The sequence below is a fragment of the Tinamus guttatus genome, unplaced genomic scaffold (genome assembly GCF_059628265.1).
Source record: "Tinamus guttatus ecotype Peru unplaced genomic scaffold, ASM5962826v1 Tinamus_guttatus_pri_ptg000388l, whole genome shotgun sequence".
Classification (NCBI taxonomy): Eukaryota; Metazoa; Chordata; class Aves; order Tinamiformes; family Tinamidae; genus Tinamus; species Tinamus guttatus.
In genome coordinates this window covers 227,684-252,962 of record NW_028288922.1, presented here as the reverse complement: position 1 = coordinate 252,962, position 25,279 = coordinate 227,684, and the positions used below count along the sequence as shown (strand labels likewise).

At 37.8% G+C, this 25,279-nt stretch overlaps 1 protein-coding gene across 1 annotated transcript in view; it reads right to left on the bottom strand.

The window, feature by feature from the left end:
• CAMK4 (calcium/calmodulin dependent protein kinase IV) overlaps positions 1-25,279 on the bottom strand; it is a 154,450-nt gene that overhangs the window by 43,933 nt on the left and 85,238 nt on the right. The window contains exon 5 of the mRNA XM_088530801.1: positions 15,110-15,182. Coding sequence (XP_088386927.1) covers positions 15,110-15,182 — 73 coding nt within the window. The remainder of the gene's footprint in view (positions 1-15,109; positions 15,183-25,279) is intronic.

The following is a 25,279-nucleotide window of genomic DNA, read 5'->3' as shown; positions in this document are numbered from 1 at the left end:
CCTTAGCAGAATCCTTTCAGGAAAAGGGCATTCACAGCTTGCTAGAGACTGGTGCTGCTAAGCATTTAATTTTATTTGTGACTTTAATTATTTTTTTACTGGTTTGTCCTTCTAAACAATCATGGATACAGATTTATTGTAGGCAGTCATGTTGGCACAGAAAAGCAGATAAATATTTTCAAATAGTAAGATCACCTCTCACTTGTTAGCACAGTTTGTCTAAAACTATATTGTTCCTACAACCAAAGTTTGGCTTAGATTCACCTGGTTGATTTACCAGCTGCTTAATAACTGAACAGCAGACACCATGCTTCGTGAAATAGATCCTGCCAAGAATTCCCCTTCTGAATGGACACTGAATAACTGGCCATCCTCCCCTATATATTTCAATCCATTTTGAGAAGATGAACATCTCTTTCATAACTTTTCCTCATCAGTTTTGCCATTTAGTCCATTCAGGGAACAAGTGATGGAAAACTGATCCTTTGCACCTGATGTGTCCCATCCCAGATGGGTTACAGCAAAAAGTTACTCCATGCTTTTAATTGTATTTGGGGAGTTGAGCCCTTTTTCTTTTCCTGTGAGTGCAACCACACAGGTTTGCTTCATTTGAATGGCAGACACACCATTTACCACACATGCACTGAGTGCAAACTGCTGTGCCACAACCACACCACATGCCTCACCCTCGAGGGGTTATTTTCCCTGGTAGGACATCAAAAACCAGTTGTATATTCTACACCAGCCTCTGCAAACATGCTTAAAAAAACCAAATGGGGAAGAATATGTGGTGATATCATGCTACAGTACGGACAGTAGGGAATGGAGACCCTGCCCTACAAAACACTAACATGCACAATATTTCTCTCTTTTAGCCTTTGTTTCTTGGAGACAGATATATAAAGAATCTGCCTGTCTCTCTTCCACCACTACTTTTCAGTCTGTTGAGTAATTTAAACTGCCTCTTACAGGAACTTAAGTTAACAGGAGACTTAATTTGTCCTCCCTCTACCTAAATTGAGAAAAACAAGAAGCTAGGAAGAGAAAATAGATTTTTTAGTGCTGTCACTAAGGTAAAGACTGCAACAGAAGATGGGCCTTCAGGATACATCTGAATGTCCATGTGGTGCTCAAATTAAGGATACTTTGATAAGGCATTTTTGCAGGAAGAGAGAATTCTTACTTAAAAGAGACAAGGAGCTGTTAAGTTCTAATTAGTGAGTTTTTTCAATTATTTGTCTTTCTAGACAACCACATGTACCAAGCTATTCTAGGGATTTGCAGCTGCACAGATAACCAGGTTGATCTTTTTTTTTTTGCTAAGGAAAAAAAATCTTCCACAATATATCTTTTTACTTTATAATGAAATTTTAAATCTATTTTTTAAATTAAGAAAGATAGTTTTAAGACTTCAAAATTGAGACATTTTACTATATGCCTTTTAAAGTTCTTTTGGCAACATAAAAACATACATTGATGTACCATGAATAAAGATACAAAAAAAAAAAACCTATGGTCAGGCACTGTGTAATAAACCTGGATGATTGGTGTTCCTGAAAACCCTTCAGTCATCCATTATCTGAATCAAGGAGATACATAGGTCTGTTTATACACACACAATCTCTCTCTCACACACACACACACACACAATTACATTTTGCTTTTTTACACATTTTTACATATTCCATATGAGTACCTGAAAAGAAGCACCCCACATCTACTACTGAGAATATTGTGTTGAGTCACTGGCAAAGGGACATAAAAAGTATCAGGAAAGAGGCAGGAGAAAAATGGGAGAAATGAACTCAGTGCAAGTTCCTAAATGATCTACAATGATCATTTGTTCCCATTTTGGAAGACACGTAAAGAATCTGGAAAATGCTTTTTTCACTCCTACTGTTGGGATCACAGAAATTGATGCATTTATCTGAAACAATGACTGCTAAATTAGAGCAGAGTCTGTTTAAAAGTGATCAGTGTCAGTAAGCCAACTTGTGCCATCCCCTTGGCACTTCAGAAACTATTCCTGAAGAAGACAGAGATGATCTTAGCATTTCTTCATATCACAAGCACAAGTGCTTGGGTACCTAGTGAAATAATACCTAGTGAAAAAGAGCAATTTTGTAAGTGGCCATTTTGCTGTCTGCTTGCTATCTAGTCAGTATAGTTCTATGAATCTGAAGACTAAAAGTTGCAAAAGGCTAGTTCAGTCAAGATTTTTTTTTCCCAAATGCATCGTGCATTACTTGCATTTTATTTCTCTGTAATCAATGTATTCTTCTCCTTACCTTGATTACTGTTGCAAGAACAAAAAATACCACACGTGCTTCTGCAGGCAGAGAAGACTTGGGAGACAGGGTAACAGCTGTTATGCTGTTACCATAACCCTGTGACTGGCAATATGTGAAGACAGAGGCCTCCTTATGCTTTAGTGAACCCTTTGAAGGGGAAAGCAGTGGCTTTTACAAGGGTCCTGGAGTCTACAGAGAAAACTGGAGAGAGGCTTCTCATACACACATATATTCAGGCTCTTGGTCCTATAACCATTACGACTCTCCCAACATTTTGCTGCTACAGCTCCCGCAGAGGTCACTGCTCACGAGTCCCATGGTTTCTGGAAAAGACTTTGGAATATTCCTCAGCTGCTGATATGAGGGGCTGATGTCTCTGAATAGGAGGCCTTCCCACGATCTGCAGAGACATTAAAACCTCGACTTGCTATTTCTTTCATTCAGCCCAATTTGATCTCTTGACTGTGGGAAAATTTATGACACATGTAGGGGATACTGGAAATGCCTGAGCTGCACTGTGTCTAACTTGTCACACTTAGGTATTTGAGCTTCCAGAAAATTAACAGGCAGAGTGTGCGCTGAACTGCTCTGCTTTCAGTACATGGGACATCTGCCCTAGCCCCAGGCTGCACAGACCCGTGTGACGCCTGCGGCAGCGGAGCACAGCACCGCTCCGGGCGGGAACGCTCCTCCGGCACGCTGCGCTCCGCCGCCCCAGCGTCGCTCCCATCACGGGCAGACAAGGAGCTCTCGGAGATGAGGGAATGCGCGGGAAAGACGCTCACATCCTGCCCCCGCGAAGGGGCAACACGCAGCATGGGTCCGGCCGGAGGGTATCTCTGCACCCACTGCTCAGACAATCAATGTATTGACATTGGTCAGACAAGGCCACACAGTCCTAGTGATGTCAGTGTCTTTCCTGCAGGTCCAGGTGTTTGACAAGGGATGTACTGGATCTTGTGTTTTGAATGACTGTGCCTATATTTTAAAAAAAATCCACACAATAGCTCTGTAAAAATCATTAAATCGAGATGTTTTTTGAAGCCTTAGAAAAAAAATAGGGAATTTAATGGAACATTCAACAGGACATCTATATGCCCTGTAGACAAATAAGTAGTATCTGCCCACATGGCTATCCCTTTTTATCAGGGTTGCAAGCTACGTGTGAAGAGCAGCAATTAATGCTGACACTTATACAATGTCAGTTTGTGCTTTCTTTGTATATAGCTAGGTGGTTTTCTGCTTTGCAATTTCCTATAGAGCAACTTCTGAAGCAAAACTGTCTTCTGTGATCTACCATGAATCATTCTTACCACCTTCTGTAGCTTTAGATCTCTAGTGATGGTGTCTACAGCTCTCTTTGAAGAGCCTGGAAGGCTCTTCATGTGCTTCAGAGGGTTCTCTGACTCTGAGGCCATCAGAACCCTGCCAGGATCCTACTGTGGCATGTACTTTTTGTGGAGATATTTGGATGGATATTTGGACCCCATGTCCCTGCATGATGGTTTGCACAACACGTAATATGAAAGAATAAAGTAGTGTTTCCTGGAAGGCAGCACTGCTGAGCTAAGGACAGCCTGCCATCTTTACTTGTGGGTTATGAGCAGTGACACTGTACAGAAAAGAGAGTGGCCTTCTGGCGCTGAGGCCCACACCAATGCTCAGCGTTTGCTGAAACAGTGCTCTTCCATCTCAAACACTTTCTCTTCTAAGAGTGCCCAAATTCCACACGGGAACCCACTAGTGGGGACAGTAGGTTATCCCCAAAGGATGCTTAAAGATCAGTTAATCAAATAAACAGGCCTGGCCTTTGGACTGGTTACCACCTTCCTCGCATATACATTCGATAACTTGTGTGGAAAATAAAGGCACAGAAAATAATTCATTTACCTGAGATGACCAGGAAACAGATCAAATTCTCAAACCCTTAGTCAGTTCTTAGGCAATAGTTATAATGTAAAAGCTACTTTCTTTGAATAAGAATCAACTGCGGGCACTGGCTCAGGAACAGCAGTATTTGACACTTTGCTTGAAGTGCGTTGTAATTTAAAACTATTGCTAATTAATCATTTTCTTCTTTTATTTCCACATATTTTTCAAAAATAATATTGCGGTTACTTATTTCCAATGTAAGAGGGCAGATTTGTCAGTTAAAAGCATAATTTAAGATACTAACAACTTAGCAAATATGACCTTGAATTTTTGCTGCACTGGACATTAACTGTAATACAGTAGATGTGCAGTATAATCATTAGTGCTTGTTCCATTTCCTCCATTAGAGATAATAGCAAATACAATACCCCCATTTCCTTATTGCTGATGACAGCAATGCCAGACTCTTTCACCGTAAATCTTTTCTCTGTGTGCTGCAAAGGGAGCTTCACATAAAGCTCAAAACAGGTCCCCAAAATGCCTTTGACAAAATAATTCCGAATTCAGGTGCTGATAGGTGTGATAACAAAACTCACTCTTCCAACCTATTATTTAGATCATGTTATTAAAACACGAAGCAAATGAGAAACAAATGAACGTAAACCAGCAAAATGATGAAGCTACTCATTCAAAATATTCCACTCCCTAAATAGATTATCTTGTTATGAGACCACTTGTTATTTGATGCTGCCTCAGAAGTAGCATATTTAGGACACACATGCATTCCTCTCCTAGGCAGCAGCAGAGCTTAAATAGGTTTCTTATGTAATTTGACAGTTTACTTACTTGCTTATTTGTTCTCAACAGCAACGTGTTATAAAGATCTCCTGGGATCGCTCATGAAACCTTTGTTAAAATGTTGTCACCAAATGGAAAGAAAGGCCGAGACAGTTTCGCTGCGTCTATGGAGGCGTCTCTGGAGGTGATGGGATACGTCACCCCTCTCTGCGGGAATTCACCCTTAAGCCTCACAAACAAATTCTGAGGAAATGAACAGTTTGTTCCTGGAATACGTACAATGACAATTACTAAAAAAAAAAAAAAAGCAAAATCCCCTAGGGTGGATCCCATTAGATCCCAATTATAAATAATTATGTCATATGCCATATCCATGCAGTACGCTCAGCTCAGATTCAAATGAACAATATATACACTTGTCCTGCAAAATACAGCTTGATTCTCCCCTCATTTCAGCTCTCCTCTCTGTTTGGTCCACACTGCCTTGAAATACAAAGTTTATTATGCATAAGAAGTGGAAACTCTTTTTTAAGCATTGCCAGAACTTTCTTATTTTGCAATCTAATGCAATGAATATTAAAGAAGGTATTTATGTGATTTCAAGAGTCTACAAACAAGATCATACTGGGCATTTGACATTAGATGTCTCAAATGACCCATACTTTCCTTGCACTGTGATAGGCAAACAATGTTATAAACAGTAAAATTATGTATATTAAGTTACCTTCTCCCGCTTTGACTTCAGGTGCACTGTAAAATCATTCACAGTAAGGATGACAAACCACCTTTTTAAGAGGATCCTATTTAGTTATTGCCTTTTGTCTTATTTCAGAACAAGACTTCACATAGAATTTAGAATACCTGTCAATTACTCAAACTCTGTTAAATCAGTTAGTACAACTGGGGTACCTGTCTTGACATTTCCTGTGTTAATTTGCATTACAAAGGAATGATGTGTTGAAACCTCCTGAAAGTTGTATGACTTGTATTCCCATCTTTGGGTCAGACATTTGTTTCTAATTCATAGCTTACAAATGATGGTTAGACTGCTCTAATCAGTTTGACTACTGGCATTTGAAGTTTACATAATTTCAGCACACTTGATTTTCTCACATTAAAAAACAAGATTTAGGCAAAACTCATTACAAAGTCTTACATGTTAAAATATATTCTTCAGGCCATGCCATTATAGTGTCAATCAAGTGCAAGTCAAAGGTAGTCCAGGTGCTAAATAGACCTCTTCGAGGCCAAAAAAGATGCAACACAAAAGCAATTAAGGGTTTTTATTTCTAACTGAGAGAGCTAGCTGGAAAAAATAGAGGTCACTTGATAAAAGCTTGCCCTGTGTGGATGCAGGGGGCAGGCAGCAGCTTGGCATATTGCATGCGAGGCAGCACTGGGAAAGTTGCCCATTGCAGAATCAAGGATTGGGCGCTGCCTTGGTGGGAAGCAGCAACAGATGCATGGGGTACAAAGAGGCCTGGCAGCACTGATGCTGAATCTGTTTGCCCTCAGAGAATAAAATTATGTAATTACGCAGCTATGCCCCTGAATATGGGGTAACCACTTAGGGGAAACAGAGGTTACTACGACTGCCCAGGTCAGACAGATTTGCAAAGTTTAAAGATCTATATTCATTTTAGTATTCAGAAAACAAACCATCTTTCACTTAAGCAAAGCAAAACAAAACAAAAACAAAGAATAGCAATAATCTCACTTCTTTTATAGGTGACAAAACCTAATTCGTAATTAGAGGTTTACAAATATTTTGGTAAATTTATTTAAATAAAAAGCAGATGTTCTCAGTATAATTTCAAATTGCACTTAGATTTATGTACTGCATGCTTGCATTTCATGTACACATGCAAATCTGTTACCCACTTAAATATAACTGCAGTTAGGCATTTAATGGGAAATATATAAAAGCATCTGATTTCTACATTACTCTTTGAAAAGCTTCATATGCACCATTTGTGTGAGCTGTTTAGCCACAAGCCATTCAGATATCGTTAACATGAAATTTTTGACATTACCCAAACAAGCACAGTATTTTACAAAAAAAAAAAAAAAACTGTTTTTTGAGTTCAAGGATTCTTCTAAGAATGATCATTACTGAAGATGTATGTTAATGATAATGAAATATAACAGATAAATGCACAAATATTGCTTCAATTACTGTTCAGGTCATAGTTCTTCAGATGGACAGCACCATAACATTTGACATCTAACCTAATCTCAAAGTAAAAAATTCAGTACTCTCCTGTTCTTCTGTAACAATGAGCAAATATTGAGAAGGTGTATTTTTTATGTCTGCAAACAGACCACAAAGTACCCAGAAAAGACAACAAGAAAAGGAAGAGACTTGAAAAATGCCAATGCCTTACTTCAGGACAGATTTCTGCAACAAGCAGCATGCCTAATTCACACTACACATCTTGCTAACTTCCTTTAGAGGGGACATTTTGCAGTGATGGGCCCATTATCCTCAAATGCTGGACAGTTCAGTAGCGTGAAACTACTGCAAAACGTGTTTTAATAATCCTTTGGGCAAGATTGTCAGAAGTGAGTAAAATGAATTGTATTTATTTAACACTACACACTTCATACACATACAGCCATGCCAATGTCATCATTCAGTGACATTTGGTAAAAATGGAAAAGAATTCCTTAATATTAACCAAAATTTTTTTGCAAAATTATTTAATATAAACTCATTTGTCCTTAAAAGCTCTGAAAAAGAGCTGATGCTCCTGGCATCATTTACATTTAGGGTTTTATTAAACCCACTAACCCACTAAATGCAGTAGAGGTCACATTAGCCTGATAAGCTCACAAGGACAAAATACTAATCCAAATATAACAGAAGTTAAAAAGAAAGCTCCTCACATGTGCGGATTCCCAAAACAAGACTCTAGGCTACTGGATCACTGGTCTTCAAAAGATATGAATAGAGACATAGTCTCATTTTCATGAGACATTTCTAAATAAACATGCTGGGACTTATTAGAGATTGCTGGACACATCTGCTTTCTTCTCTAGTTATACCCCTCTAGAAAACGAAAAATACCTCAGGTCTGAATGCACCGGGATGTTTACACTAGCACTACTGAGTTCCCAAGATTAAAAGCACTGCACTGCATCACCATCCAACACTAAAGCAAGCAGAAGCCCTGACCTTGGAAGGCTATTTTGACAAGTCTTCCCTCCTGAGGTTTATCTTGAACAAGGATGGGACAGGAGTGATGGAATTACAGCACTCCTTGGAAGAAGAGCTCTTTATTAAAATTGACAGGCTTCTGCTAGACACTGCCCTGGTGGTGCAGGCTGAAAGGCTGGCACTACAACCACTGCAAGCCCAGCTATCCTGCCTCCACAGAGGAGCATGTCCTCCTCCGTGGTCCTTCTCAAGCTGCCAAGAGAAAATAGCACCCAGTTTCAAAGAGCAGATGGCGTGTTTTGCTTTTAATTCTTTAAATTGATGGGACCCCAAAGGAGGAGTGCTCCAGTTGGAACAGATTTTTATTGCATGAGATGCACGCAAAATTATTTTCCCAACTCCTGCAAGAGCATACAAGGAAGATTTTTTCTCTCAGTTCTGCTCCCAAGAATAGGAAGGCATCTGGAATACTAGTAGCTAATGAAGAGGCCAAGAAATATGCACAATTTTGCACATACTCTCTTGCTATTTTTTTCAGAGGCCAAAGTTTCACGAGACTCGAACGACAACTTGGGAACAAGCTGAATAAGGTCTGTTGACAGAGGGATACTGGGGCACAAGGGCTACCCCTGGGGAAAATTATGCCAGCAGGAGTTTCCCATAGTTGCTGAATCAGAAGCAAAGTAGCAGCAGCCAAAGACAGAGGTCACATTACGGAGAACTGGTCAGGAGACAAGGTACATACTGTGGCCCTAGGAAGATCTCCCCTGACATTAAGGCACACAAAATGACAAGCCTTGTGTATTCTCCATCCGCAGTTTGATGTGACAGAACCGCCTAGAATGTTATAAAATAAAGTTTAAAAGAAACAAAAAAGCCATCAAATATGGAGAAATCTGTCAGGCAGAGAACATTACATTTACACAGTCAGTTCTCAAGGACATCACAGGCGATACTCTTCTAAGAAGAGACTTCAGGTTTGTGTCTCATCCATAAAAAATAGCACAGGTTATCCCAAGGTCTGCTTTGTTTCAAAAGCAAAGGGAAAACAGTGCCTCTTGAATGCCAGGGCCCCTTGGGGCACTGCAGAGCACCCACTCCCGGCTCATGGTCACAGGTATCGACATCTCACCTTGCGATGGCTTCAAAGTGAATCTCCGTGATCAGTCCATTCCTCACAAGCAAGCTTAAGGCTAACAAAGCTGCAGGCTAGCTCAGGAATGTGAGAGAGTTGAGCAATTAGGGCAAAGAAAGCAGAGATTTATTGCCCAAATTTTCTATATTTTATTTTATCTGGCACAAATAAAGGTTACATAGACTTCTTCCTACATACTGATAATCTTTTTGTTGTTGTTACTTTTCTAAAAAAGGGATGATTACAAGCGTGCTCATCATTATTTCTCCAGATTACTTCACAAATGTTTTTAACTATAAATAGCTGTTGTATTGCTTCTGAACTCAATATTCATCTGCCTCCTTTTTCAAAATGTTGCCACAGAAGTTTATCAAAACGATATGCTGAAAAAGTAGAGTGCTAGTGTTAAATCTGAAAACTAACCATTGGTGTGCTTTTCTTCCAGTTGGCGGGTTATAAAAAAAAAAAAAAAAGTACACTGTGCTGAAAAAGAACATGCTACAATCTCATTCTCCTTAGCACAAAATCACAGTCATGATTACAAAACTGTTCCTTGTACTCACAACACCACACACCCTCAAGGGGCCAAGTCACTAAAATACCAATTTTGAGCAAATGGGGAAAATTTGTCAGAACTTTCTCTTTCCGCTTGGGCTGTGCCTAAACATGTTTTGTCCTTCACCTGGAAGTTGCAGGGATGGCTGGTTTCTGATTGAATTAGACCAGAATAATTGCTGCTTTCTAATGGTAACTTCCACAACATTTATCTCAGAAAGTGACTTGAGAGAGTGCAGAGAGAATGCACTTGACAGAGAGAGCGCAGAACACACTCACATCCAGAAGGGAAAGATTTTACAAGTATAAACTTCCACTTGTGTTAAAGTGGAAACCCTTTGCAAAATCTTGTAAGCAGAGGAAGTAAGAATCCTTCAATATCTACAATTATGCACAAGACATAGAGTCTTCTTACATAGAGTTTTCACACATACTATGATTCTATGATTTTATTGCTGTTTTATATCTGTTTTTATCCTACAATGTGATATATAGCTGTTCCTTCCATTAACTCTGTGGAATTTGTCTTGTGGCGACTTCACTTCAAATAGAAGTAAACCTTTTTTTTTTTTTTCCTGATTTGTTTCAACACACTTACCCCTCTGGACAGTGTGTCTGTTTAGGCCTGCAAAAGTATGTATCAATAATGCAACATTTTTGCCATGTGCACTCCTGAGCTTTATGACAACTTCAGCTTGGATAGATTCAACCTTATAGTCAGTTTCTAAAACTAAAATCCATCAACGACCTACCTCCGTGACAAGCACTAACTTAATGATTGTATGGAAGAAACAAAACTGTTTCTGAATTTCTACCTAGAATTCACTACTATTTGAGTGTTATAATCCCCAAATATTTTAATCAAATTTCCTGATCTGATCTAATCTTTTAAAGTTTGATTATCTCATTTGGTTTAAGATCTACTCCTTAGAGATACTAAGGCCGCAGGGTCTGTAAAATATTCTTGCAAGCTGCATATCTGTGTTTGGTTCTTACCTATGACCATAGAACTTATTATACACGAGATCCAAGTTCACTGAAATGAATATAAACATTTAATCTACATTTTCACTCTCAAACCTGCAAGTGCCCTCAGTCGTTGTCATGACAGTTGAAAATTCAGCATATTCCCTATGAATTTAAGCTGACAAGGAATAATATAAAAGTTCAGGGATATAATGATGGCAGAAACTTGCAATAAAACTTGCCATTTTAAATGGCAGAAACTTGCAATAAAAAATAGAAATGAAAATGGAGAGAGGCCTGCATGTGTCTTCAGGAAAATGTTTGTATCTAGACAAGATAATAGCCAATGTGAAGAAAACAACCTTTTATAAAATGTGATGGGAAATCAAAGTAAATGACTTCAAAAATAAATATAAAGGATATGTCACTAACTGTCTTATTTACAAAAGGTAAATCATTAAAAATAATTTCAAATTTAAATATAATGAAAAGAATAATTTAACTCTCAAGCAGAAAATTATCACTTTGACACTAATGCAGACTAGGCAAGAAGGATTGTGGTTTATTATTAATGACAAACATAGGATTTTGAAAGTACACATTAAAAGGAATCAGAATAATTTTCTTAAGTTTAATCAAAAAAGTAAATTAAATACTAAAGTTAAAAAGTAGCATGTCTTTTACAAGCAAATGTTTCAGCATCTTCTTTTGAGTAACAGCTCAGTAATGTTTTAATTTTCCAAACATAAGTAATTTCTCCTGCATGCCAGGCAGTGAAGATCAGACCCCAGGATATCTGCATACTGAAACTCATAGAAAAGCACACACTTAGAAAGACTGCTTCCAGAATAAGTTCAAAAAAGAGACCTCACTATATATATCTGATCCTCTGAGAAAGTGAGAAATAACAATGATATCCTGAGAGAGACTGTCTTCAAATACATCCTCTTTAAAGAAAGAAATTCATTCTCTTCTGAGATTGGATAGGAATAAAACCTCCCTTCCTGGAACGTGCAGCCAAAGAGCTATAAAGATGAATGTTGGTCTGCCCTAGTTTCACCAAAGCTTTTATTATATGAATGAAGCATTCCCTTTGGTTAAAGAACAAGGGAAGAACGAGAGAAAAATTGAAGGTGTGGGAGAGAGAAAAAAAAGGGTAATTTCTTCTTGGTTAGAGCAAAATGCTGCATTAGAGCACGGACTTAGAACAACAAATAAGATGCAAAAACCCACAGAAAGAAAAATCATAGAAAATCATAGAAAAAGACAAAATGGATTCCGCAGTCTTCAGGCAGCAGTGACAGTACAGTTTTTGTTGGTCCCTTTGCTTTTGGGAAGAAACACTTTGGTAATTTTCATGCTGTTCTATGACCTAGAGGACCACGATTCTTTTTTTTTTTTTTTGTGCTGCTCTCTGCCTTCTTGTCTAATTTCACTAAGCCAGTTATAGCTTGGTAGTCAGCTATTACAAGAAACAGATATAACTAGAAACTTGATGTGATTTTTTAAAAAGAATATAGCTTATTCTTTTTAAAAAGAATATTCAGTTTAATAATTTCAAAGGGAATTAAGCAAAAATGCTTAGGTATTTTGAAAACTGTACTACACTATTGATTATATCCTTTTAAGTCTCTCTGAAAATCTAGCCCTCTATTAAATAAAGGCATAATACCTTCCCATGTAAATGATATATTGCAAGGACAGATTCATTACTACAAAATTATAACGAGGGCTTTATAAAGCAAGCAGACAGATTAATACAGGAGTTTAAGAAAATTAAAGCTGAATGCTTTGCTTCTTACAAATTTCGAGAACACCTACCTAAAGTCAGTAGGGTATTAGTTGGCATAGTTTGCTGAGTGAAATGTATTATTTATTTCATTCTGGAAAGATTGTTCTTCAGCAGTATTTAAAGACAGTTTCTAGAATTAACTCCAGGGCTGCCCACAAACCTCATTCTGCCACAATATTTCTGTTGGAATTGAAATACACACACAGCTGCCAAAATCCCAATTTGGCAGCAGCCATAACCACAGTTTTCACAGCTATGGCTTGGATGTTCAATGTCAGCTGTAAGAACATAAGTCCCTACTGATCTAATAATGGCATATATAATAGTCCAAAATTGAAATATTGTATGCTCATATAAAAAGTCATCTTTCTCCACCTGTGTTCTGTTGATTTGAACAAAACTATTGAATTTCTTACAAGTTGAAGATCTTACCTGGTTCCCAGTTTTAAAAATGAAGAGCTGAAACATTCTTTAGCAAAATTTTTTTTTTTTGGCAAAAGAATGGTAAATAATGTAGAACCATCTTAATTGGTACACTCCTACTGAAAGAACAATTTAGTCATAAAATAATAATCTGATCTAAATTTAAGAAGCTTATACAAATTCATTATGCTGTGCACCAAATTTAAACACATACTTCGCATGAGGATGACTCAGTTTGCAGTCAGAATAATTCAGAAAGCAGCATGAAGCTAACATGATGGTCTTGCAGTGTGTCGCATTGCTGCAGTAATTACCTGTTTTAGTTTCTAAATTATTGTGAATGGACTTACAAATGACACCAAACATGATTTATAGGGAATTTTTCCACAATGAGATAGTTCATTCCCATCCCTGGTCCCCAGTGTAGACTGGAGTCAGTTTCTTCTTTCTGAATAAACACATTGTCGCTCCCTACATAGACTTCATATCAACTCTGTACCCGTATATATATATACACACTCAATATCATATTTTCCTCATCATGGGGTAGCTCCAATGGAGGCTACTCACCACCATCACCAATTCTATCCTCAAGATAGTTCCCTTCACATTCTGCACTTACCTGGGCAATCTGTACAGATCCTGCTTGGGTCATCACTATACTATGGAAAAGCCCTCCAGAGGGCACCTCCCTTCTGTGTGATATTGACAGTGGGATCTTGTTTGAAGAGTCAGGTACTCTTGGAATACACCCGAAGTTTGTCAGCTTCTGACCTGCACTATTTGCGCTCCCCTGAGTACCCAAGGCCTTCACAACCTTTCTCCTACTTGACCACCCCAAACATCTGCTGTATAGACAACTACACAGTGCTACTGCGTAAACCAAAATATATTCATTGACTCTGAAGTTAAACTACCAGGCAAAATCTTTAGCATGTATCTCCTTGTACTTAGCTAATATTGTATTTGCACAAAGTAGAAGAGTCTTTGCATTACTATTTGTCTAAAGTCCTCTGAGTATCCAAACTGGCCTGGTTTTCACTGTCCATCTCTTTCACACTGGAAGTGACTGATGCTAGTGTGTAAACTAATTAATTTCTTATGCACCTTTTTAGTATCTGACTGCTGGTCTAGGAAACTCTGGTGTGAAATCAGATGAGACAGTTACAACCAACTAAAAATATTGATAATGTACAGTAATATGAAGTGCAGTTCTTAGGAGATTTTGCCTCACCTCAAAAGACTTCTGAACTTTCCTCTAAGCTATGCTGTGCCATGGAAGACTGTTTCTCTCTTTTCTGAATGTGAAAGAATTGTACAAAACTTGTCATTTTTTAAAATGACACATGATGAAGGGGAAGAGGTTGCACGAGACACTGCACAACCTACTGGCCAGAAACTTAACAATACTACTGCAATTCTAAGCATGTGTAATTTGGAGAGCTCTGAAAACTATTTTTTGATTAAATACATTTTAGCCCATATACTATCCACCTTCCCAGGAGTCCACTTTCTTGCTCTGTTTCCTTGAAGATTGTTTCTCTGAATGCTTCTGCATAGCATCAAAAAGTGTGAAGGTTCATTTTCAGGCAACAACTGCAAATGAAGCATAACTATTTTCATGGTAATACTCTACAGGAATCTCTAACTTGAATTCATGCAACCCTCTGTGCCGTCTACTGCATTCAAACAATCTATTATCCATTTAAGGCAAGAGGGCGAGTAATGTACTCTCTTTTGTTTACGGTTCCACATAAATTACTGCTATGTACTCATCAGAAAATGAATGGCAGACTACCTAAGTGCCAGTGATTTCAAGTTGTTTTTGGAGCTAACACATCAGTGCAGAACTCCACAGGTTTTTGACACTGAATAGAGGCAAGAACATTCACTCAACTCTAACAGATGAGCACTAACTCTACTGCTGCCTGCCATCCAAGGTCATTTTTTTCCAGCATCACTATCTTAACAAAGAAAATCAATATAAACATAATTACGGAAGGCAACCTGTGTGAACTATTCCTCAGTGAACTTCTCCGCTTTTTTCACATCTGTGTATTCATTGAGCTATTACCAATGAAAGATTAGGTGCTGAGCATATGACGCTAGATAATACTCACAGCAACCGCCTCCAGGATTTGTTTAACAGCATCAGCAGCATCTCGTTCACTGTAATAACCCTTTTCCACAATCCTACAGAAAAGGCAACAAGAGAAATTGTGTTAAGGAGTAAAGTAAATAAGCTGCAAGTAAAAGCTTATTTTGAAAAGTGAACAAGAAAATAATCAAATTTAAGCACTCCTGAGAGTCCCTAAAGAACAAAAATATCCCAGGTTATCTGTATTTCACAGTTAAATGAAAAACTGGAGTTTAAATACCAATTCTGTACAGAATTAACAATGTATGTACTTTCAGTTGAAATATTTTTGGATTCAATAGATAATAAACTTCTGGGAGTAGCAGTTACCCTCAGATGAACCAAGTATCCCTGAAGTATCCTTAGGAGCTGCTTTTTTGCAGTTATAGCTAACTTAAGCTGTGTTTAAGTGCTCCTTTATTCCTCACCCCTAAAAAACCCCAGCTATTAATGAGCTGAACAATTGTCTTTAGTTTCCCACTGGTATAAAACTGGGGGCTCTGTAGTCAACAGACACACTCATGGTTTAATCAAATCCACTTTTTTCTTCTTAATGTAAATCTCCAGTATACTGTATTTATTTTGTATAGATGATACTTAATAGTTTGATTTGACAAACGTGTTGAGCATATGTAGCTTCTGGTGAGTTCAACAATATTTATCAGTGCCAAAGATTTCCAATAATCTGCTTTTCAACTGCATATAACCAAAAAAGGAGAAAAATCCAACTTTCTTCCTTAATAATGTTATTTCCTTGGAACCTTATGATGATAAAACATTAACCCAGTGTGGTATTTCAGAAATATCCGTAACAGGCAGCAAAGGTAATGTAGTTTTCCTTCCAAAGTCCAGGTTCCTTCAGAACAATGTTGGCAGTGACGCAGACTTTGGAGGCCAATTCAGAATTTGATCTTCCTCCAGAATACAAACTGGCATTACAAAATGAACCCAAATATAAATGCACAGTTCAGTTGCACTGAACCGCACTGATCTGTCAAGCAAACCATAAGTAAAACTTGAAGTTTAAAGTTAAACTTAAACAGAATTAAAACTTAAAAATGCTTCAGTTAAGAAACTCAGCAGTATTTTTACAAGTACATCAGTAATTTTGAACTGCAATAATTCTCCCTCAGAAAGTTATGTCACAGATACCTTTCACTTGAAGTTTTGATTTTATACCATATTGATTTTACAAAGCTCAAGAAAACACACACAGCTGTTGTCTACAGGCAGCATTTGTGGTGCCTAGTTATACATTTTATAAAGTATATATAAAGACTTATAAAGTGTTACCACAGGCACACCAGCTAATTTTACAAAACAATGCAGGAAGAGTCCATGAACCAGGAAAGAACAACCCTGTAATGCTTGAAGTCAACAGTCTTCAGTGCCTCTAGAAACCTTCTGCCCCACTGTCCAGGACAGAACTCTTCTGACTCCGCTCCCCTTTTCCAGTATTTTTTTCACCACTTCTCTTCTGTTAATTGCTAAACTCATACTGAGCTACCTCTGAAGAAGTCCCCTTCAGTTTTACTATGATGACAAAAAAAAAGTTTTGACTAATATGCATAAGAAAACCGTTACTACTTACTCTTTAGGACCTTTAGTGCACTATGAATGAATTGCATGCACCAGAGACATATCTCGCAAGCATGGTACTCTAGACAGTAGTCTATATTGATCAGGAAGCTCCACAGTGAAACCACCAACCTGTCTTCCTGCACTCTACAGTGCCACCAGTAGTTTCTTTCCCCTCAATGATGGGGGATATGTTAGTTTCCCCAGCTTCCACATTAGTTTATTTTTAAAAATATATTCCACAATGCACTGCAGGAAAAAAAAATCACAAAGCACAGGGCTGCATGTGAGATTATTGCATGAATCTGACCTGCTAAGAGTGCTTGGGGTTTCATTCCAATATTCCATAGCTCGGTGGCATCACAAGCAAGGATAGCCCCCAACTCATGGGTGGGGAAAATGGGCCGTCTCTTCCAGCCTTAAGCAAGGAGACCAGAATGGCAGCAAGGTCTCCCTGGCAGCAAGATCCCCCTTGCAGAGGGATCCCCCAGGTCACCCTCTGCACGTAACCTCAGAAACGTAGCGGGCACCAGGGTGGGTTTCTTTTAAGCAGCAGCATTTAAAGTTCTCTGATTTTTCCCATGTACATGACTAAAATCAGAGCAAAACATGGCAATGCAGTAATGATTTAATTTACATTTCTCTCTGGAGCTGAATTTCTAATGTTACCATGTAGTCTAAAACCCACACTCATTCTTTTCTCCCCTCTCAAAAGAGATACAACTTCAAAATAATAATAATAAAAAGACATCGCCCACCTGCAACTTCTTTTTTTGTATTCCCCTCCACTCACTAAAATCAAAGAAGTTCCCAGCTTTCTGCCAATGTGGAAGGGGAACTACCAATTACCTGACTCCTTGAAACAATAGAGATCAAAGAGATGCTCAAAACTGGCATCCTGATTCAGACAACTATATGTCATTATTGATAAGATTGATTGTGTGCCCTTTAAATACACAATAGAAGGAGTACATAGACATTAAAGCGTTTGTAAATTTACACTTTAAATGAACAGTATAATGACATATGCAGTAGTGCTTCAGGAGAGCCTTAAAAAACAACTGTAGAAAATAATATTTTGCACACAACTCATCACATTTTGTTATACATGAATAATACACACACACCTTACGTTACATAAAATATACCTTATTTTTTACCTTATATTTTTTCGGAGGTCTAGAAACTAGACATATCTATTCTTAAATAACATTACTCCAGCAAATAGAATGCCTAATCTTCTGTAACAGCAATAATGTGAGGCAACACATATGACTTGCTAAAGATGCAAACTTATTTTTAAGAGCAGTCTGCTGTAAAACTCCTAACTAGCTCTATGCAAGGTGTCAATAAAGAGGACTGCAGTTTATATCTAGTAATAATCCTGGCAGGTCATTTGCATAAGTATTTTTGCATCTGTGATAGTTTACAGGAGGCAAGTGGTATGTGTGCCAATTTGATTATTATAACAGCCCTCCTACCTGAGACTAATAAAACTTCTCGTTCACAAGATTTTTTCAGTTTTAACCTGCGGATGCTAATGAGTGCTAGTGTTCACTGCCTCATCGCCCCTTTTTCCATGACAAAAATGGGCTACATGAGCTATAGGCATATTGTATTTTGCCATCATGAAAAAGAAACATAATTATACCTTCCTTACAGAATGACCCTTAACAAAAGCATGAATAAGAAAGACTAACTCTTCATTGAGAGTTCACAATAAAGAAAAGAATAAGGAGCTAATTAAATAGTGTCTTCGACACATAAACGAAAGAGCCAGATATAGACCAAAAAGCTATATTTGGGATCACAACCAACTAGGTCAAGATGGAGATTCAAATCGAAGATGACAGTCAAATAAACAAGCATATGGCTATTCACATTCTAATCACATTTGTGTATAATCATATTGTTACAGCTTCATAAGTGCATTTATCAAAATACGCTGATTCAGATCCTTACGTTGTACACAGCCAAAAACCTCAAAAAGTACATACTGATGAAAGTATTAATATTTCACATATTTATATGCATGACATTAGGATTGCATGGTACAAATGCCTTTCATTTTTTGCAGAATTTGTTCTTTTAACTTTTTTCTATCACGGATTATATTTAAATTTCATTTTTGAAAGGATATAGCATCAGAATGTTTTAGTTATTCAACATTTCAAAACAAAACTCCAAAGAAGGTACTATAAAACATTTCCAGAGTGATGTTACTGCTACTTGGATACTCAATAGACGTTAGTTTGCATTTTAGGTGAATGTAAATATGCTGTTTAGCTGCAGATTAAGAGAATATTGTGTAAGTAAGTGATTTTGTGTCACATAGCACACAGTCCATTCTTTGGGGCCATGACATCAAGCACCAGGACTTTTAAAACAAAATTAAAAAAAAAATTAATCCCACCTTTCCAAGCATGCACAAACATATTTGAGACATACTTGTATCCTTACAGAAAGAGAAAGAAAGAGATTGTCCTTGTCATATTTCCTTTTCACTGCTGCTGTGGACAGAATCGCCCTCCTTGGCAGCCCAGGACAGTGGGACAAGTGGACCCTGGGCTTAGGCTACCCTGTCAAGCCAACACAGCTCCTAAGGCCAGAGATGGAAAATGAATCTAGAAGACCTTCACTACCAAACAAGGGGAAAGTCAGTCTCTGGAGCTGGTATAATGTATTTCCTGTAGTCAGTTCTCTCACAGAGAGTGGGCAGTTGAAATTAGCAGCTTCCATGCAATGTTCAGACATGTAACAATCTGCAGTACTGCTTCCCAGTTCCCATCCAATCTTTCTACTGTTTCGCTTCTCTCTGAATACTGGAAGGTTTCTGACAAAATAAGTTATTCAGTTTTCTGGGGTGGGAGGCGGGTTAGCGCAGCTACTGGTCATCTGCTATGCTATTCTGCTACAAAAGCTGGAAGGTTTCTCTGCTGCTCAAGTTTTCACTAATCATGACATTATGATTTTTTTTTCAGGCTCTACACCAAATAGTAACAAATTCTTGCAAACTTTTTTACTCTACTTCCGCAACCTGCAATGTAGATAGATAGGAAAGCTCATGCACTGAATTTTATTTTGGAACATCTTTTTTAGAGCTTGGTAGTACACTTTAACTTGTAATGTGTATGAAGCCACTGAAAGTAATGCATCTCATAACCAAAGGATGAATGTAATGGCCACATTTATTCTACTGAAACTTTATTACTAGTACAAAAAGAATAAAAGAAAAGGTATTGAGTAGTAATTAGGTGTTGAGGAGGAATTTCAAAGGAAAGTAACAAACTGTGACACAGAAAACATGAACAAGGTTGAAAAGTTGAAGGAACTACATTATAGAAAAGCAAGAGGCTAGGGATCTTCGAGGTGTCAAAATTTGTTATAGAAAAAGAATCGTCTAAATTTCCTAAAAGAATTTTTTTCTTAATATCAATGCTAAATCTGACTCCCTGCCTGATGTGGGAAGATGTTTGAGAATGGTGCCTGAACACAGATGAAAAATCTGCCCATGCCAGCTCTGCCCGCCAGAACAGCACAGCTTTGGTGTCACACATTTCAAACATATTGCCCTAGAGCTCGTTCTGGGACATCATTTACTTCCAACAATGGTAAAAGATAGATAAATGGCCAGCAAGTTCTGAACAAACATTTTAATGCTCTGAATATTTCAATAACTATCTTGCTTCCTAAAACATGGTTTCCTCTTATGTTCCTGCCATGACGGAAACAGGAAAAAGCAAACAAATAGATGCACAAAATTTATGAAACGTTCATATATTCACTGGTTTTACAATTATAGGAAAGGCACTGAATCACAACCAAAGTTGCAACAAATATCTCTTGGCTCAAGTACAGACTTCCCAAATGGCTGTAGGTATATATCACAGCTTGGCACCTGCACAAAGCTGCCAACAGTTCTTCACATTCCCCTTTTCCCCTACCCCACTCCACCCAACTTTCCCCCACCAAAAAGTTAAATTTATTAGAAATTGTGGAAATCACAGCTAAGGTTGGTCCAGTTACTAATTACATTAACAGATGTATCTATCTTCCTGTTTCTCTGGCAGATGGGTCACATCCATATCCTGACAATAAGGCCTTGGCAGAAAAAAGAGAATGCATTTCTCAAAGACGCTGCAATCACAAGGTGTCTTGGTATTAACACCTTTAGCTAAACTCCAGGGCTCCACAGGCACCGACCTGGCTTCTCTTTAAAAGCCTTGCCCACTTCCCAGAGCGGATTAGTGACATTAGTGACTTGGACCCAGCTAGAACATACCTCCACTCACAGCTCCCGCAACATCATCCTAAGCAATACCAACATAATCCAACAGCACATCTTAAGTGAAAATGCTTTAAATTAAAAGTTTCCCAAGTTAAGAACTAACAAGCTTTATATTACATCAGTTCACACTTAGAAAGCAGCAGGCAGCCAGCAAAACACTCAGAGGAGATACTTCTCTCAGAAGAAAGCAGAGGTATATTCGCTTCTCAAAAGTCTAGAAGTACTGCAATTGCATTATCATCAGTACTTGCGTTGTTTCTTCATTCATAAGGTTGCAAGTATGTGTGTTCTGGTGCTTGGTGTTTGACCTTATGCTAAATGAAAGCATCGGTCATACTCTAAACACTATATTACATACAAACATTCAAAAAATGTTTGTATTTGACTATTTCTCATATTGAAAGAACATTACAGGCAAGTAGATATCTGTTTAGAGTAATTCTATCCAGTGTTAGAAAATAAAATCCTGCTCATAAACACCATAAAGACATTATTAAAGACACTGTACAGGAAAGAAACATCAAAAAGCAACAGAAAGACTAAAAACGAGCCTTTCTTTATTCTGTAAATTACTAGTTTATAACATTGCTGCAGATGAAATCAAAAGACACTGAATGTGTTACTATGACACCAAGAGAAACTTTTATCACAGATACTTATGCGTTAAGTTTGCCTTCCATTACTCAGGGAACGGAGTGTCAAGTCACAGCTCTTTTTTCCCAGTCCAGACTTAGGGACTATGTCTTGCTCATGTGAAAAAAAGAGCAAGCATTCAAAGACTCTTCTAACTCATGTTCAAGAGACAAGATGCCACCACAGAATAAAACAAGCGCTCAAAATGAAGGAGATGATGCTCTCTGCTACCACTTTACTAAAAAGCGCATATTTCAGTGACTGTTGAATTCCTTTATTACTTTTGATATCTCTCAGCAGTGTGCCTGGAGGCGTCAGGAAATTTTTGAAAGGGAGTATCAGCTTAAACCTATGTCTCAGAGGAAATGATAAGAAATCTGAAGCAAAACTAAGTCAAGAGTAGGTCAGTAGCAGTATTTTTAGATGGCTTTCATTGCGCTTAGTTAACAGGCAAATGAAGAAACAAGATGATAGTCTGTGGTCAAGGCAACAAAGTTCACCTAAGGAGAACATATGACTGCCATAATAGCTTCAAACTGAAGAAAAAAAAGACTAATGAAAAATATTCTTACTAATCTTCAGGTATTCTGAGCAAAATGAAGTTACAGTAATGGTGAGGTTTTTTGGTTTTCGCTTTTTCCCTCTGAAATCAGTATTTCAAAAAGGAATATATCAGGGATTCAATCAAAAAACAATAAGCATCGATAAAATCTGAACAAAAAAAAAAAGATCAGTTTCGAAAAGGGGATAGATAGGTAATAAAAAAGAGAAATCAGAATTCGTTTGCGTTGCAAGACCTGTACTTGTTTGTGGTAATAAGTAAGTTAACTGGTTGCAGCAAAGCCAGATCAACAAAATGATTTAAAAAAAATCTGAAGAAATATGCCACATGATGCAAAAGACATGCAAATTTAAGAGTATCAAGAAATTATACTTGAAAAGGAAGGAATTTCCTTGAAAAGGAAAAGAATAGTGAAGGCACAGAAGGGAAAAGAGAACAGACAAGAAAAAATGTAACTGAAATAATCATAGAGGAAATCATTATTCCAAAATGGAAGAACTACAGGGAAAAATTAGGGTATAACCACAGCCAAAGGGGTTAATAAAACAAAATGAGAAGAGGCTACTGAGTACTTATCTAATCAGACTTTTGAATAGTCTAAGATTTATTTTATCAGTAGAAATGCTTTAAAAGGGAACTATTTTGACAGACCATTTACCTATACAAATGAGATGCAACTTCAGGGTCAGCTTTTCCCCAGAAGTTTTTGTGCCAAGGGAATCCTGAATTCCCTTAAAGTCATTGAATTTAACATTTTTTTCCACTGTGATTTTTGACTCATATTAAAATGAGCTCAAATTCCGATAATTCAGTGACATCTGAGAGTTAATGCAGTCAACTCTGCCCTTAGCTTTCTCCTGTTACATGGAGAGAAGGTGAAATGTTACAGATTTCTGATTATAAATCTGCCTTTTAAAACTACGCATGTTGTTTTGTATTACTTTATTGTTTCAAATCAATCGATACTGCATAATATGAAGTCATCCAAAAACCTAATAAAACACATTTTCCTCTTTCTTACTACCACTCATAACAAAATTCTCATAACAACAACAAAAAAATGCGTATGTTCTCAACTATGGCTCCATGGCATGCTTGGTTATGATTATAAATTGGTAAGGAAGATGTGAATGCGAGGTGAAAATCTACCTTTGGCTGCCTCTTTTTCTCCAGTCTTGCAATTTCCTATCCACAAGGATACTTCAAACAACCTTTAGCAGAGACTGCAGCAACTTTAGCTTTCCTTTCACTAAAACTGCTTCTTAAAGGTCCTTAAAAGACCATGCTGGTAGACAGAGAAAGCAGAGGAAAACTATGTGTGACCATTCTGTCATGCACTTGAACTGATATGCTACTTTTGTTATGTTTTAACCTTTTTACTACGGACACGCCCCAGCCAGGATCTATGTGACAGCAGCCTGACCTCAGTATTTTGGCAGTGTGTGAAACACTGCCGTATGCTGCCTGACACACTGCAGCTGGGTCGCTCAGCACCGTGCAGGAGAATCGTCCTTCGGGACCCTGCCAAAACACCGCTGGTTTAAATGCACCTACAGCCTGCGTGGCTGTCCTAAACACACAGTACTGAAACAGCAGGGCCAAATAAATGCCAAAGTCTTAGTGCCTAGGGCTGGCGAGAGGGTATTAGGCAATAGCTGAAGTCTCAGTTCACTCAGAGCTACCACACCTTTCTCTAAGTTTTGTATTCATTTTGCATACGGATTTGTCCTCAAAAGTCCTTTGTTATTGCTCACTTAATAGGATAACAAAAGTCATTACACAAACATTCTCTTTTATAAAACTTTTCAAATTGGGGGTAGTGTTAAATTTGTTATGTTTGGGACAGTGGAACATTGCGGGTTAGCTTATGATCTAGAATGGCATTTATAAGGTCGGCAAAACAGATTTCTTTTAGAAAAATAATCTTTAGAAAATCAGCCTTATTTGAGCTCTGTTAATTGAGACATAGAATGGATACTTTTGGTTGAATATATCTCCTTTTGGATAACAATTGAAAAAGTGTCACAATGAAAACTCATTTTAGTTGTAACATGGATGATTTCATGGAAATATTAAATATGGTGAAGGAAGTGAATAACTTTGTTACCCAGAACTTTTATGTTAGAGGGGTTTGAAACTAGCAGTGCATAAATAATGCTAATCTGATTCCACAAAACTAATCAGATCTTTATAGAGTCATTTATAAAGTCATCTTCACAACAAGAGGAAAGCATACGTGAAACAAGTTGCTCGCCTGCAAATCAAATACTATGCAAGAAACCTTGAGTAGCAGAAAGAGCAGTAAAATAGTTGATGTAGAAAGTAACTGCATATTAGAGTAAGGAAACCAGATGCACTTGTGCAACAGGTCTCTTGTTGTCACTTGCTGACAACTAATTTATAAGAGACATGAGAGTAACTCCTTCAAAATACATAAGTTACTTTGCTGCCTGCATAAAACCCTGAGCAGACCCCTAAACAAAGAGGAGAGAACCTGTAAGGGCTCTTGGAACATCAGAATGTTTCTCTCAGGCATGAGAGAAAGACGTACGAAATAAAAAGACCAGATGTGAGGAGAAAGGCTGAATAATCCCTCACTAAAACTCAGAAGTCAGTCACTGTTTGGCACAGTGACAGCATTAATCTTTCAGCCCCACTGAAAGATAGGAAAGGGACAGCTAACATTTAGTTCATCTTATCAATGCAAAAAAATCCTGACTGCATAGTTCTATTAAATTATTTTCACACTAAAGTTGAATAGTGAAGTCATTTCCCTATTGCTGTCTTTAGCAGCTGAAAATAACTTTTTTGTTTTTCCAAATCACAAATCAGATAAGCATATATTGCCAGAATTTTCACTTCTATTGAATAGAGTGTGCTTAATTGAGAGGAGCTCCATGGCATTAGTGTTTGTTCCTAGCATCACAAGGGGGCACCGCAATTCTAGGAAGCGACTAAATAGCTCTGCTTCTGTTCTAGGCACGTCCCGAGTTTGTCACATCTGGAACTCATGGATTATATGCACAATTTTGGGGACCGATAAATCCAGAGGATTCAAATCCTATAATCCCAGCCCAAGCAGAAGATTACAG